General features: G+C 34.4%; 2 protein-coding genes across 2 annotated transcripts; both read left to right on the top strand.

The window, feature by feature from the left end:
* Positions 1–2,826: 2,826 nt before the first annotated feature.
* On the top strand, positions 2,827–3,309 carry LOC142628188 (uncharacterized). The gene has a single exon (XM_075802230.1). It carries the CDS (start codon positions 2,827–2,829, stop codon positions 3,307–3,309), a length of 483 nt encoding a protein of 160 aa, XP_075658345.1.
* A 3,243-nt stretch (positions 3,310–6,552) lies between these two features.
* LOC142621565 (2-hydroxyacyl-CoA lyase) lies at positions 6,553–14,942 on the top strand. The gene is made up of 2 exons (XM_075794852.1): positions 6,553–8,145; positions 14,236–14,942. Exons 1-2 carry the CDS (start codon positions 6,739–6,741, stop codon positions 14,548–14,550), a joined length of 1,722 nt encoding a protein of 573 aa, XP_075650967.1. The 5' UTR covers positions 6,553–6,738; the 3' UTR covers positions 14,551–14,942.
* The last annotated feature ends 1,956 nt before the right edge of the window (positions 14,943–16,898 follow it).

The raw sequence follows: 16,898 nt of genomic DNA, 5'->3' as shown, positions 1-16,898 counted from the left end.
ATTTTAATCATTTTATTATTAATTTTTTTAACTATTTTTTTCCCACTTCACAGTCATACACGGTTACTTTTTTTTTTCTTTGGATTAAAAAATCCAAAAAAAAAAAACAACATTCATAGTTAGGAAGAGTTAGACATGTGCATGAGTTGAAGAGTTATAACTTATATCAATTTGATTATTGAGATAAACCAATCTTTATTGTGGTTTTTCCTCTTCAAACACAGTTACTTTTTTTTTCTTTTCCTTTTTACGTGAATAGAAGGAATTACATACATATTGGAATATACATACACATCCAAGTCTACTTGGTAACCCCATAAATTCATTTGTTTATTTATATATTAAAAAAACATAAATTCATTATCCGATTTTTTGCATTTCTAATAACTCAAGTCTTTTTCCGATAAAGACATACCAACTAGAAAGAGACATTCACGGCTAGGACCCTCTGAAATTATCAAGTTAGAATTATGGGTGTCATTTTCGTGAATTGAAAAATTATTATAATAATTATTATTATTTTGATATTATCTATTAGATGATGACTTTTGAATCCTAATTGAGTTAGGATTTCTAATACATATGGAGAGAGTTTTTATTCAGTGTATTCTTCTTCTTTTTTATGGCTTCTTCTTTATCTTTCTCTTTTTTGATATAAATTAGAAACACTACTTATTATAATCAATTCTCTCCCCCATTACCAATAATTCTCTTTCTCTCATAATTTGTGAAATCCATATTGTAATGCTTTATCAAACCTACCATCCACACTATTGCAAGTATGTATTTCTCTCCATCATTTTTGTGTTGTGTGTGTGTGTGTATTTTTAAGGTTTTGCTTATGAGTCATAAAGGCAATTTTAAATCCATGAAATCCATTATATATTGTGTTATATTTATATGTGCATATTACATTTTTATTTTTGTTCAAATCTCCTTTATAAGTTCAAAGTTTTTAATTTAATTTTTTAGATAAGTAATTTAATTATATTATTGAAATAAATTCTTTGATTTATATATACTTTTTTATTAAGCCGTGCATCACATAGACATAACACTAGTTAACTTTCAAAGTTTTGATAGAAGATAACAAAAAAAAAATATATTTTAACTTTCTTAAGGGAAGGGAGATTTAAATCTTTTTTTCTTCTCTCCTCTTAATGGAGATCAATTAATGCCAATGAGTTACAAATATCTTGATTGAAATTCTTGAAAATTAGGTAAAGTTTTGATAAGATTTAGGTACAAATTTAATTGCAACACCCTATGCTTTTGAATTAAATACAACAATGTAATTGTATTGACTACGAGCCAATGAAACACAATGTTGAATTTAATTTTCATTGAGAATGGTAATACTCTTTTTGGTGCATCGGCCAATACAACCATGTAATTGATTTCAAATGAGAGATTTAAGCAATTCTAGATCCGTTTGTCCATAAAATTAAATATAAAGTAAACCATATGTTGTCATTTTAATTTTAATGTTTAATCTAAAATAAATTATCCTTTTTATTTAGAAACTGAAATAATGTTTCCTAATAATTTATGAATCAAATCATAAAAGACTATTTTAGTTAGAAAATACTTGACCCAATTATAATTTTTAACTAATATATATATATATATTTTTATAATTCGATAGTTAGAGGTAGGAAAATTTGAACTTGGATTGCTTTTGTTGGAATGACCAAAAAGTGCCAAAAAGTTAATTTACAAGGATTTAAAAAACAAAAAATTAAGACTATGTTTGTTTCAGTGTAATGAAAATTGGAAAAATATTTTACATAATGGTCAGTGTTTGGTTTGAACTGAAAATATAGTCAACTCGAAAATTAGGATCTTTGACCGTAAAATAGGTGGACTTGAAGTGTAAAATTGCTTACACTTCAGATTTACCTTCAAACCATTTCTATGGTCTACCAAAACCCCGAGAGAGAGAGAGAGAGAGAGAGAGAGAGAGAGAGAGAGAGAGAGAGAGAGAGAGAGAGAGAGAGAGAGAGAGAGAGAGAGAGAGAGAGAGAGAGAGAGAGAGAGCACTGGCCACTGGAGACAAAGGTCATCGACGAGGGAGAGAGCACCATTGACACCTGAACTCGTGCTTCGATCCATTGTCATCATTGGCCGTGCCTATCACCGCCAATCAAGGTCAAATACGAAGCCCTCTTCCCCTCTCTCCATCCTTCTTTCTCGCTCTTCCTCCCATATCGATCTTACTTCTCTCTCTCTCTCTCTACCCTTTTGTCCTCCCTTCCTCCCTTACCAATTTGCTCTCATTGAGTTCTAGCATTGATGGTGGCCGATTGGGGGTGGGTTTTGGTGGATTGGTTGCTTGGGAGATTTGTGGGTTTGGTAGATGGGTTTTGATTTTGATTTTGAGATTAATGAGTTTTGATTTTGATTATGATTTTTTCAAGTTAATTGGTTATGCGGTGGTTGGTGGTGGCTAGGTTTGTGGTGGTGATTGTGGTGGTTGGGTCGAAGGAAATAGGTTTTTACATACAAAACCAAACACTGAAAATAATTTTACGGCATATTTTCCAAAATGTAGACAAACAACTGAAAATATTTTCATTTTTGTAAAACATTTTCAGGTAAAAATATTTTACACTTAGAAAATATTTTACATATTACCAAACACAGCCTAAGCTACAAGTATTTTGGCAATATAGAAACTAGTAATTTTTCCTTGAATGTGAATATAAAAAGAGAAAAGCTATGTCAATATATTTTAATAATAATTTTTAAGTGGCAAGTTGTTAGTGTTAGGTAAAATCGATCAAAGAGCAAGGGGCGTTGGAGTACTTAAGTGAGTTTCAAGCATGTATGGAGGTTACGGTGTATCCGAAGCAGCCAGCTGAGGCAATGGTGTGGACGCCTCCCTCTCCAACCTGCTACAAAATCAACGCGGGTAGTGCTGTTTTCAAAGAGCAAAAAATGGCAGGTGTTGGGATTTTGATAAGGGATGCAGCGGGACAGTTGATTGGTGCATGTAGTAAAAAGATAGAAGCTCCCCTGAGCGCCATTGAAGCTGAAGCAAAGGCTGCTGAGCTGAATTTTCAATTTGCCAAGGATATGTCTATACAGGACTTCACACTTGAGAGTGATTCTTTGACTCTCGTTAATGCCATAAGGGACTTATCTCCTTCTCCTTTATCAGTTGCTACTCTGGTCTATAGTTCTGTAGTTGTTGCCCATAGTTTTCATTGTGTAGACTTCGCCCATGTTGGTCAAAATGGCAATAAGCGAGCATATTTACTTGCAAGACATGCTTTAGGCATTGCAAATTTGTGGATAGTAACATTGTAACACTTCTTTTATAAAAGCTCTTTAGATTTTATTTTATTTTTTTATAAAGAAAACTCTTTATATTGAATATCCGATAAGGCACGCCATACAAGGCCCAAAATATAAAGTTGAGTTAAATAACTTAGACAAAACAAAAAAGACCCAGAAAATAGGTACCAGAAAGTGTCGTACACGATACTAGCTTCCGTATCGGAGCTGCCCACAACAAATTATTCTAAATTTTTTTTACTATAACTGTAGACATTGGGTGGCAGACAGACACAGAAAGGACTGGTTGTCTGCTATTGCTACCTACTCTACTGGTGGCAAGTGGCAACGCCAAACTCACAAGTTCGATAAAAAATTGGCTTCCTCTTTTGGTTTTCCTACTTTTTTTTTTTTTTTTTTCATCGACGCCGTCACCTCCCCCAGCTCTCTCAGAATTCACTACTCAATCATCTCCTTTGCTGCAATAATTGGAACCAATAGGACCAAATGAAACACATTCCTTATCAATAATTAATATAATAAAGGATATTCATGTTACTATGGCCAAATAATTTAGACCAATAAAAAAAAAAGATTCATATTTCATAGTCAGTCATAATTTTTTTAACAATTTAAATATAGAAAAGAAAATGCACGATCATCTTAAAATTATGTACCAGCGCTTAGAGCATTTCCAACATGCTCTTCAAACGAGTTTTAGAGATTAAAATCATAAATTTCATCTTCAACATACTCTTTTCTCAGTTGCTCGACCCAATATAACTTTATGCTAACTCAATATAATATTCATTTATCTTTTTCTTCTTCTCTTTCTCAAATGGAATAAAATAAAAAAATGTATTTAAATAGGATAAAGAAATAGAAATTTCTGTGAAAAATAAGTAAATATGTATCAAAATTTTAAAAAGTCTTATAATTCAAGTGACACTTTTTTATATTTCCAACAAATGATTAGGCTTCAAATTTGGGTGAAAGTATAGCAATATTTTTGAAGATGTTTTAATAAACTATGAATTATCGCTTCTATATATATTTTCCAAAATAAAATAAAATATTCATGTCAACTATTTAATATTTATGTACTGTTGTCCTTATTTAAAAATAAAAATGATATTTAATAATATAATAAACACACATTATTTTCCAACTAAAATTTGAAAATTTCTATTGTATATTAGCATTTTATGGAAAAGATATTTATTATGATGATAATTATTTTATTTTTAAGTATTATAATCTCCAATATTCTTTCGTGACTCGTTAGTAAACATGGTTAAGATTAATACACTTAGAAACATTACTTTAGTGCCACCTAAGGCTCCGTCAAGTCCATTATCAACATGGTATGATCCAAATGCTCTATGCGGATCCTCAGACATATATGAAATGGAATAAAGATGGGCCAAGCTACTTATGGATGTAATCACAATTAACATCACTATGGTCGGGCGGTAAGTATAACATTGCAAGCAAATAGAGCAGAGAGCTTACCGTTTGTTTCTATTAGAGTCGCGAGCTTTCGTAAATAAGAGACTAAAAGCAAATACTTGAATAAAGGGTTTGCTTACCCACGCTACACTCCCCATTCCAAAATAATTCTAATAAGAGTAAACCCAAGAAGCTTGTTAATAATTACTTGCTTTGATTTTATATAAAAAAATTACTTGCTTTAAAGTGATACACACACACACACACACACACACACACACACACACACACACACACATATATATATATAGCTGCCCCTTCGACTGAAGGCCGAAGAAGAAAGACCGAAGAGACACTCTTGAAATAAGAACTAAGCCCAAATCCCAATGTAGAAAAGCCCAAACCAAAGAGAAGATCGCCCATCTGGACCGGCTGCTAAGGTAATATGAGGAATATATTTATCTCGAGATATAATAACCTAACTAAGAAGAAATCAAAAAATTCACCAAGGACGTAACTTTGGTCCCCATTGCCGAGAAATGCAAAGAAGACGACCCAAAGCCCATTGTAACAGTCACCTTCGTATTAATTAGGTGTTCCTATCTAATGTCAGCCTCATTAAATGTTGAATGACTAGCCTAAACAATAGAAATACCCCAAAAGTCTACCTTCATGATCAATAACTTGTAGGATAGGTGTTTGATGGAACAAATATCTCCATAAATCTAGTTAAGAGATACACAACTTAATAGAAGAAGGGGGGAGGGGGGAGGGGAGGGGGAGGATAAAATGAGGAGATAGCCAACAAAATGAGGGATCCAGAAAAATCAGGAAAGATGAGATAGAGAAAGAAAAAGAGAGCAAAAACCTGTGTTTGGAGAGCAAGAATTTGTATTCATCTTTGATTCATACATTGTACCTCGACAATTAGTTTTTCTCAATCAAATTGCCTTAATCTTCCCATTGTGGATTTCTTTTACCTTTTCTTAAAAATTAATTGCGTTGATCAAGAGCTATAGCACTGTTCCTTTTGGTTTGTATTTTTGACCCCCACATATATATTTCAATAAATTATACCATATCTTTTAAAATACTTTCTTAAAAATTAATTGAAGAAGTACACACGCATAAAATAATAAATTGAGACTATCTAGACTTTTTAGAGGATTTTTAAAATGTTAACATTCACAAGTAAATATTTTTTTGATACAAGTCATTTATAATTAAATAAAAGTCCTACCATTTTACTGTAAAAAATAAAATAAAAGTTCAAATATTACTCCATCATTAAAATTTAAATATATATACTAACTAGTACAATTTTAATATTTGTATATCGGCAACATGTCAAAATACATTTAAGTAGCTAAAAAACTTGTAGTTCAATTACAATTTTTAATGTTTCTAATAGAGATCTTTATGTTCAAATTCTTCTAATCCCTTCTCCCAAAATCATTGAATAATATTATAAAAATTAAAAAAAAGTTTGGCCATAATTTCAGAAAATATTTGTTTGGTAATAAACCAAATAAGAATTAAGAATTGATGTTATCAAAAAAATAAAATAAAATAAAGTAGGAATTGATTTTTTTTTATAATGAAAATTGAGAATTGATTTTAAATGCTATAAATTTGTAATTATCAAAATTTTATTATGATTTTCTTAAAATTTTTTTTTTTTTACCATAAAAATGAGGAAGTAGAAATGAATCCAAAGTGAGGAAGGATAGATAGGGTAGGAGTTCAACCACCAAATGTTTGACTGACAAACCTTTACCATAAATTTGACTCCCGTCTTCAAAATTACTTGGATCTCTCTCAGTTAGCAAATAGGAGGACTATAATATTTTAGTGGATTGGGGACATAATATTTCTTTATTTTAGTGACAAAATTCACAGTGAGCTCTACTTATAAATACCCCCATAACGCACCGTTGCCAATGCACACAATACATACAATAATACAAAACAGAACAGTAGCAAAATAAAAGTTGTTGAGCTAATCTTTCTTCAATGGCAGAAGCAGAGCAAAGGCAAACCATGGATGGAAACCTGTTAGCAGCCAAGTCCCTCGCCCAGTTTGGCGTGGAGCACATGTTCGGCGTGGTCGGAATTCCCGTAACCTCATTCGCCAACCGCGCCGTCTCTCTGGGAATCCGTTTCATCGCTTTCCACAACGAACAGTCCGCCGGATACGCCGCCTCCGCCTACGGATACCTTACTCACCGGCCCGGCGTGCTCCTCACGGTCTCCGGCCCCGGCTGCGTCCACGGCCTCGCCGGCCTCTCCAACGCTATGATCAATACTTGGCCTATGGTTCTCATCTCTGGCTCTTGCGACCAAAACGACGTCGGACGAGGCGATTTTCAAGAACTCGATCAGATCGAAGCCGTTAAGCCTTTCTCGAAATTCTCAATCAAAGCGAAACACGTGTCTGAGATCCCTAACGCCGTCGCTCAAGTCCTCCGCTGGTCCACCTCGGGTCGACCCGGCGGGTGCTATCTGGATATCCCATCGGACCTATTACATCAAACAGTCACAATTGCAGAAGCCGAGAAACTCTTATCGGCAGCCGAAGCTCTCTTCATAAACACCACTCCCGGAACTCACGCTTCGGATATCGAAAAAACGGTGTCGTTGCTCCGAAACGCGAAGAGGCCGTTGATTGTGTTCGGAAAAGGCGCGGCGTATTCTCGAGCAGAGAATGAATTGAAGAAGCTCGTGGAGAGCACCGGAATTCCATTCCTTCCGACTCCGATGGGGAAGGGGTTAATCTCCGATACGCACGAGCTCGCAGCCACGGCGGCGAGATCGTTAGCGATTGGGAAATGCGATGTGGCGTTTGTGATCGGTGCGAGGTTGAATTGGTTGTTGCATTTCGGTGAGGCACCGAAGTGGTCGAAGGACGTGGTGTTTATCTTAGTGGATATAAGCGAGGAAGAGATAGAGTTGAGGAAAAAGAGTGTGAATGTGGGTGCTGGTATAGTTGGAGATGCCAAATGTGTATTGGAGAGTGTGAACAAAGCTATTAAGGACGAGCCTTTTTGTTTGGGGAAATCTCATCCCTGGGTTGAGGAATTGAAGAAGAAAGTGAAGGACAATGTGGTGAGATTGGAGGCGCAATTGGCGAAGGATGTGGTGCCGTTTAATTTCTATACTCCGTTGAGGATTATAAGGGATGCCATATTGGCGGAGGGGAGTCCTGCTCCGGTGGTGGTTTCTGAAGGGGCCAATACGATGGATGTTGGGAGGGCAGTGTTGGTTCAGACGGAGCCCCGGACTAGGTTGGATGCTGGGACTTGGGGGACTATGGGGATTGGTCTTGGTTATTGCATTGCGGCTGCAGTGGCGTCGCCAGAGAGGCTGGTGGTTGCGGTTGAAGGGGATTCTGGATTCGGCTTTAGTGCTATGGAAGTCGAGGTAATGCTTCTCCCTCTTTCTATATATGCTTTGTGAAAATTTATGTCTTCTTTTCTTTGTGTTGTGTGATTAATGGGCTGCATTCTAATTAACAAGCATAATGAAAGAAACGTCATTGATGATAGCATACTAATAGTAAGTGATTATAATTCATTCTTTCCTATGAGGTTAAGCATTATCATGGTATCTTGAGTTCCAACACAAACACAAACACAATCTCCACTTTGCTCTCATTTAAAATTTTTAATATTCGACTAGTTAGTCTCACTTATTAAGGCAGAGTTGTTAAGCTTTTGGGACAAGTGGTAATTTTATCACACTAGATGTTTTCTGGCTTTCCATCAGTGACAAATTTTAGGCTGTTGTGTTGGTATGTAGAGAAATTTGTGGATTGAGTTGATGAGTATGCATAGAAATCTTGTTTTTTACTCAAGAATTGGAACCCTCGGCCTGCATGAGACAGTAATATAAGGGGACTAAATCTTCAAACAGAGAAACATTTCGTCGAAATGAGATGGTTTTGACTTGGATGAGTTCATATTTCTTCTGACCACCAAACTGATACTGAAATGAAGGGCGTACCATGAATTTATTTATTTATTGCTTGCATTTGTGAGCTTCTGCCTTCATTTGTTCAATATTTAGCTTCCCCAATATTTGGTTTTAGAATCTGCACTGCATGTTCTCTTTGCACTTTGGTACCTACTGCTCCCATCTTTCTAGTAAAATGATGTATAACTAATCTCCCATGAAGGCATTCCATGTTCTTCTTTTACTTTTCCTCTCAAATCATCCTCTAGATTATGTTTCCTTACCTTGTTTTCTTCCAGAGTTTCATTTTGATGAGAATAAAATACAAATGTACTGTCTTACTCACCATATGCTTTACATGTGACTGATTAGTCTGAAGCATTACATCAAGTGCATTCATTTTTGTTTTGAAAATGACCTATACAACAAAAAAAACAAAAAAACCCCACTTTATCGAGGGAACAAGGATTTCTTTAAGAAGAATTGATGCCAATTACTTCATTTCTTTTTAACAACAAGGGATCCCTCTACTTGCGATATGTTTCATTTGGTGCAATGCTGTTTTCAGCCCTCATAAAAATAGTTGTAATTGGTGTTTACTGTTGTCTATACAGTCTGTTAGTGAAACTGCTGTAGTATGGAACTTGTATTTGTGCCTGTGTAACAAACATCGACACGGACACAGACATGACGCAACACAGCATGACACAATACATGACGATACTAGAATTCTTGAAAAATTAGGCCACGACACAGTGGCGATACAACAATTAGTTTTATATATAAACATAATAATTGTAATTTTTGTTCTTGAATTGACTAACCCCTTGTACACTCCTTGTGTACTAGGGTGTTCCTTTTTTGATATCAATAAACTTCTTACTTATCAATATATATATATATATATATATATATATATATATATATATATATATATATATAAAATGTTTATTTTAAGTTTGAAAAAGAAAATAACAACCATCAAAATCTTAAAAAACATATCTAAAATCAAAGCATTTTTTTTATTGTATAAAAAACTTATAATTTTTCTTCCTGACACACTGAAAACACACATGCTCTTGTCCCTGGTGTGTCTGAATCGGACATGGACATGCTGGGGATTTTGGAGCGTCCAAGGTTTGGAGGTGCCTGTATCTGTGTGTATAATCATATGACATTGATTTATTGCATTCGTGTCATTTGTGCTAGTAACACAAGGACTTTTTTTTTCATGCAAGTACTAAATACTAACTTGAGCCTCTCCAGTTTTGGTTGTTCACTTCTCAATTCAGCTGCCTGTTTACAATCATATGTCAGCGGGCCTTTCTTGTTTCCCTTTCACATCTTAGCCACAAGGGGCTGCTCTGAAGTAGTATGCCCTTGGCTGGTTCAATATTCCTGTATAATTGTGTGCTGTTTCGTTATATTTGGTCACTTAAGCTGGTTGACCATCATGTGGGCACTGTAATGGTCTGGAGACCATTTGGTGCCTTCTGACCATAAGTTGTTGGCTGTGTACCTGTGGTGTATGATAGGCTGATGTGGTTGTCATGAATGATTATAAAGCCTCTTGATTGGCTAAATAGTGGAACTACAATCATACTACTTGGCTGCCAACATTAGTTGCTTTTTGTCTTGATCCTTAATGAAATAAGGTTCAGCTCCCCTCCTGTTTAGCAGCCTCCAGTTATCTCCCATTTTAAATAGGATGACTGACACATGGTATATAGGCAATCCAACAGTTATAATTTTTTTTTTTTAAAAGTCAAACCAAATTCTCTCACTTTCTCCGTTTGTCTCATTCTTTCTCTCTCATCATTTCTTCTCTTCTACTGCTCTACACCTCCCAGTTCGCCGACCCAACTCCCAACTCCGAAAATCAAGTCTTCCTTTTTCACTCTTCTACCCCTACACAGATTTTCCTTCCTAATTTGTTTCTCTCTCCATCAGTTTCTCGTTTCTCCTTTTCTTTGCCTCCGTCAGCACCTTGCCTTCAAAAGCCTTAACAAGATCACTATGCTCTTAGAACTTCACCTTTATGGCTTGACCCAAGATTTAAGGTATCAGATACTCAACCAAATCGATTAAAGGGAATGATAATCATTTAATTATGCTAGTAGGAATCCATGTTTGGATTATGCTTTGAAGGGGCTGGGCCTAAAATTCCCATGGCAGCTTATTGTTTTTATTCTATAAAATTTAAACTTTGGTCCTAATTGAGGAAAACAGTTATTTACACAATCATTTCTTTTCTTTTCTTTTCCCATCATTCTTGGCCAGCAAACAAATTAAGGAGTGGGAAAAAAAAAACAGTGGTTGGGGTTAATGTTCAACCATTAAGCAAATGGGTATTTGAAAAATTGCAGGAAAAGAGTGAAATAGACAAGACAGAAAAAGTTCTAAGGAAAAAAGAAAAAAAGGAGACAGTGAAGAGAACACAAGAGAAAAAAAGATGAGGAAGAAGAAAATGGGATCCCACCAACAAATATCATGATTATGGTGCAAAACTTCTTATTGGTCTTATAGAAAAACAACGAAGACTTGATTTTCTGAGTTAAGAATGGGAGGGGCTGAAGAGAAGAAATGATGAGAGAGAGAATGAGACAAACGGAGAGAGTGCAAAAATTTGCGTCTGATTGGTTTTTGTTTATAACCGTTGGATTGCCTATATGCTATGTGCCAGTCATCCTATTTAAAATGGGAGATAACTGGAGGCTGCTAAACGGGAGGGGAACCAAACCCAATGACATTATGTAAATGGAGATTGCATGTTAATTATCATTTGGAAATGGTAACCAAATATCATTTGAATTGGCTGTTAAGAAGCATGCTTTAGTTAGATTGCCAACCAAAAAGGGGATGCATGTATTCAAGTAGACAAGTGAACTGTTTAACTATTTTGAAACTATTAAGAGCTCTTATCACAGTTTTAATCTGGCCAAAACAGACATAACTGCTTGGTCTTTCTTTAGAGCTTCCTCAGATCCCCTAAAGTATTGGATCCAGTAGGAATCTTTTGGATCTTGGATGCATCACCTAGTTAATTCTGATATGACATGTGCAGATGTCTTGGTTTAAAAAGTTACTGGTAAGGGTTCCTTTGTATTAGCATGATTTTAGTGTTTTGTCATCTGAATAAATCATTTTGATACTGTTTATTTATTGTAGTCTTCTACAAGGGAGTAATTCAAGGAGGAAGAGTGATAACCTACTATGTATATAGAGCATTTAAAAACTTGAAAGTTTTGAAAACCATCCCAGATATTGGGAGAATAAGGTTATGTTTGGTAACGGTTTTTGTTTTCTATTTTCTAAAACTTGTTTTTGGGGATACAAAGAAAAAACAATTTTCTTGTATTTTTGAAATCAAAAACATGTTTGATTAGTTGAAATTAAAAAAAATAGTTTTTTGAAGAAAAAAAAATAGAAAATACTAAATATGTTGTTTCTAGAATTGAACTTTAATGCTAACTCATTAAATGAGACAGATTCATTAAATTAAATGCGTATTTTCATTGACTTTTGAGAATTAGAAACTAAAAACATCATTTTGCATGTTTTCAATTTCCTTGAGTTTTGAAAACAGTTTTTGTTTTTTGTCAATTTTAGGTTGCCAAACAAGATTTTTAGTTTCAAAAATAAAAAATTGTTTTTGAAAACAAAAAATAGGGAGAAAAAACAGTTACCAAACATACCCTAAGTTTGATTCATGGGTGGTAATATCACTAAACTTTGAAGTATTACAATAAATTTACCTATTTTCTTGTGTTTTCAACTCCAGTGGCTGTGGCAAATTATTATGAGAAACTAGTTATTGTTCCATTTCTGTTTTGTTAATTAGGGGAAAATTATTATTTGCTAAGGCCTTTCCATAAAAAAAGAAAAAAGAAAAAAGTAGGGAATATAGAGTCTTCTGGGGCGTAAGGTACTAACACAAATTCATAATATGGGAATTGTAATGGTTTAGACAGCAACAGAGTATTTTCTTTTTTTTGGCTTATCCATAGGAGGGGGATTTCCTTTGAGGTTGGTGAGGGTTTCTGTGAGGACAGTATCCTATATCTATTCACTGATTCAGATGGTATATGGCTTTGGTGGCTCACATTAAAAATCAAGTCTTGCTTCTTATTGTTGGAATTTGATGTTTAGGAGACATTTGAACAAACCAGTGGGTATGAGTTTATGAGTAATAGGGAGGTAATGATCATAGTTATCAGATTCTAAAGGCCTTTCCATTTTAAACTTCTCTTATCCTATTTTCACCATAAGTTTTTGTGTATGTTCTGGTAGCAGATTTTGTGCCTTCATCCATTTTCATTGCCAAGAAGGATGTGGTGAAATTATTTAGTCTGAGATAAGAAAAGGCATCGAAAAAGTTGAACTGGACATATTTACTGGCATAGTTGATCTGTTTGGTATTCTCTCTTTTAGATTCAACATTTCGGATCCTCTGTGGTTGAAGATCTTAGAAGGCTGATTAAATTTTTTTAATTATAGGAAGAAGGTTTCAATTCAGTTAGGTTGTTTATTGAAATGATAAGGAAGAGGGGACAGCCCCATCTTCCTCCTCAGCCCACAGGACTGAGGCTGGGAAGTTGGAGTCTTGTAGATGGGGATGTTCACCACTCTATTACAGGATGTTCCAACCTGTGGGCAGCTTTATTCACTGACCTGATTACATGGAAAATGCTGCAAAAATCAAAAGAAAGGATGGCTGATCTAATATCTGCCACCTTGGCAGGGATGGACCGGTCTGAGGATATTGCTGAATTTTCCAGAAGTTATTAGGCATCAGCATCACAGATAAGCCCATGAATGCCTACTTCCTCAGGGAGATCTGTAGATGTCTGCAATGCATAGCTTTGGTTCCTCGCCTAGATACTTTCAGTCTTGAAATTTAGGTGGACATTTTAAATCTTCGACTTGGTTTGCTTCCTAAATCGGTGGTCATTAGATTTTGAGGCCTTTTTTGTTGTGAAGTCTTCTCCTGCCTTCTTGACTAGGCTCCATACTTGTTTGAGGAAGGAGTTAGCTGTATAATTTGTTGATCTATATTCTATTAGAAGATTTGACTATCCTTGGTCCCAAGTACTGAAAAGAGGTTTTGGTACCCTTTTTTTTTTTTTTTTTTTTTTCAGTTGGAAGGGCAAAAAATAGGCGTTTAGAAGGAAAACTTAACAGCATATCTTTTCTAGGTTATTTATTTCATTGGATGCCACCTCCCTTTGGTTCAACTTATTTACCAGCTTAATTGACATGCTTTGATTTGCAGTGTTTTGCCTCCATCTGCAGTTTTTTTTTTTAACTTCACTTTATAGAGGCGATTTTCAGGTTCAATTGTTATTGTTACTTTAATTTTGTTCTTTGCATAAATAGGAAATCTTTAAATATCTCTTTGGATTGTTTACAATTCTATTGTTCATTTATCTTCATTCTTCACTGAAGTTTTCATTTCTATTGTTATCTCTACCACAATTGCATCTGCTGTCTTTTTAATTACTTATTATCTGCTTGATATAAAAAATTTCATCTGGTGTATGCTTTTCTTGACTTTTCCAGACATTGGTTCGATACCAGTTGCCTGTGGTTGTAATTGTATTTAACAATGGTGGTGTCTATGGTGGTGACCGGAGGAGCCCTGAAGAAATTGATGGGCCTCACAAACATGATCCTGCACCCACTTCTTTTGTCCCTGGTGCAGCATATCATACTCTAATTGAAGCTTTTGGAGGCAAAGGTTATCTTGTTGGGACACCTGAAGAACTCAAGTCTGCACTTTTGGAATCCTTCTCTGCACGGAAACCAGCTGTCATAAATGTTATAATTGATCCTTATGCTGGTTCGGAAAGTGGGAGGCTACAACACAAGAACTGATGTAGGCCATAGTTGCTTTTTTTACCCTCAATCTGTGCATTGCTGGCTGCCCAGAACGTTGTTGATTTGTGTGCCTTAAGAGTTCAATAATGTAAAATTTCTGCAAGTAGCCATGTACTTCTATTTTGATCATAAATTGACGCAGACCTCATATAGCATCGTGCATACAATTGGAACATGTTGACATTGGAGCAAGGAGATGTATATGATAATGGGTTCTGTACATAATTTTGAACTTGCATATACATGTGCTGGGGGAAATACTTGTTAGGGAGTTGGTAGTGGTCAATTAAACAGGTCTTATTGCTTCTAATTTTACCATATTTCTGTGTGAGTGGAAATAATATTCCCTGATTTTCGTTCTTTTAATGAGCAGTCAGCAGTTATTGAAATTTTAGCCAGTGCAAGTTCAAGTTGCATCTCTTCAAATTTATTCTTTTCAATTAAACAGGTATTATTGCTCGTAATTGGAGGATTGTCTTTTTCAATAGAACCAGTTGCTAAAATCTTGCGATGCACACCAGATAGTTAATGACTTAAATATCTTCACCATTCAATCTTTATAATATAAAACAAAGATATACACATTTGAAAAAAAAAAAAATTGTATCTTTCTTATAAGATGGACAAAGGCATACTATTTATGTTTATACCATGTTTAAACTTTTATGAAGCATGAAACAACAAAATACAACCATTTAATGACAAAAGTAAATTTTTTAAGTTCCACCGAGGCTTTTAGGGGAGGAAAAAAAAAAAAAAGAAGCAAATAGAATGATACAAAAATAACATTCTACTGCACAAAGTATTCATCTAACAAAACTAAGACATCAAACAAGAGAATAAAGAAATCAAGATACTTCGGTGGCATCAATTATCGGTAGCTTTCTTTTAGCATTTATTCCATCCGTAGAAACTCTAGAATCAGGCATGATGTCTAGAAGTTTGGTTTTTAATAAAATATTATACAAACACATGGGCAATAAAAGTAAAAATATGAAAAAGGTTAGACAAATACTGAATATTAAAGAAAAAAAAATATGAAAAACAAAAGTAATTGCAAAGAGAAATTCATGTACAAGTTTTGGTGTGGTGCTCTATACATACAGTAGTAGGTCAATTGGGTTTAAAACTCTCCATGTTACTAAGTGACAATTGATTTAAAACCTTTCAGTTTTCTAAGTAGTAATTAGTTTAAAAATCTCATTTTGACATAATAAATAAATTAATAACAAATTATGCGTAAAACTGTGGGACTACCAAAACTTATGTGGTAAAACTCTTCAATTTGCTAAGTAGTAGTCGGTTTAAAACTCTCATTTTGACATAATAAATAAATTAATAAAAAATGATATGTAAAATTATGAGACTATCTAAGCTTATGTGACAAAATATTAGAAGGACAACTAATAGTCAAATGCCTTTGGTTTTCTTTAAAACTCTCCATGTTCCTAAGTTTTAGCTAGTTTAATACTCTTTAGTTCAGTGAGTAGTAGTCGGTTTAAAACTCTCATTTTGGCATAATAAATTAATTAATAAAAAATGATGAATAAAATTGTGGGATTACCAAAAGTTATGTGGCAAAATATTAGAATGTCAATTAATATTCAAATGTCTTCAGAAATTATATATTACTAGTCGCAGATCCACGCGATGTGTGAGAATATATAAATATTTTGTAATGGAGTGTAATATATAAAAAGTAACAATTAATTTAAGTATTTTTATTTTTTAAATTCTACAAGTATTTTGTTAGGAACCTAGAGAGGTTCCTAATGGAGATGTGTATGAATTGTAGAGGGATTGATGGGAATTGTAGGAAAATTAACTTAATTCGAGGTAGTTACCCTCCATAGAGAAAGAGAGAGATTAAGAGAGAGAGAGAGAGAGATGCACTAATGCACTAAGAAGTTGGTTTATTCTTCATTTGATATCTCATATTGGATTACAATCATGTATTTATAGGAGACTAGCTCTAATCTCATTGGCCCACATGGCCTCATCCTATTGGTTCTATTATTCCCCATGTACATTAATAATTTCAACATGTGCTAAATGTAATTAGCCATGTATTTTAATAATTTCAATATGTGCTAAATATGATTAACATGCTTGGAATTGTAAATAACTAACTAACTAAATCTCAATACAACAATTATTATCCACATGCTTATAGCATTCCTAACATTTCCCTCCCCTTGAAAACACCTTGCTCACAAGGTGTTGGGAAATAACATCTTCATTAAAGGAGATCTTCCAACGGACCAATATCTTAGTGACATTTTGATCACCATATTCATGCATTTCTCTTTAACAAGCGGTCCTGTGCACATGAAGGTTTCTTCTTT

The sequence above is a fragment of the Castanea sativa genome, chromosome 1, assembly GCF_040712315.1.
Source record: "Castanea sativa cultivar Marrone di Chiusa Pesio chromosome 1, ASM4071231v1".
Lineage (NCBI taxonomy): Eukaryota > Viridiplantae > Streptophyta > Magnoliopsida > Fagales > Fagaceae > Castanea > Castanea sativa.
The sequence above is the reverse complement of the archived record's forward strand: the minus strand, read 5'-3'. Positions and strand labels throughout refer to the sequence as shown.

Bases quoted from the DNA above. Each gene is read 5' to 3' on its own strand.
- LOC142621565 (XM_075794852.1), top strand. From the start codon at position 6,739: ATGGCAGAAGCAGAGCAAAGGCAAACCATGGATGGAAACCTGTTAGCA. The intron at 8,146-14,235 runs GTAATGCTTCTC...TGACTTTTCCAG, and splicing joins TTAGTGCTATGGAAGTCGAG to ACATTGGTTCGATACCAGTT.
- LOC142628188 (XM_075802230.1), top strand. From the start codon at position 2,827: ATGGAGGTTACGGTGTATCCGAAGCAGCCAGCTGAGGCAATGGTGTGG.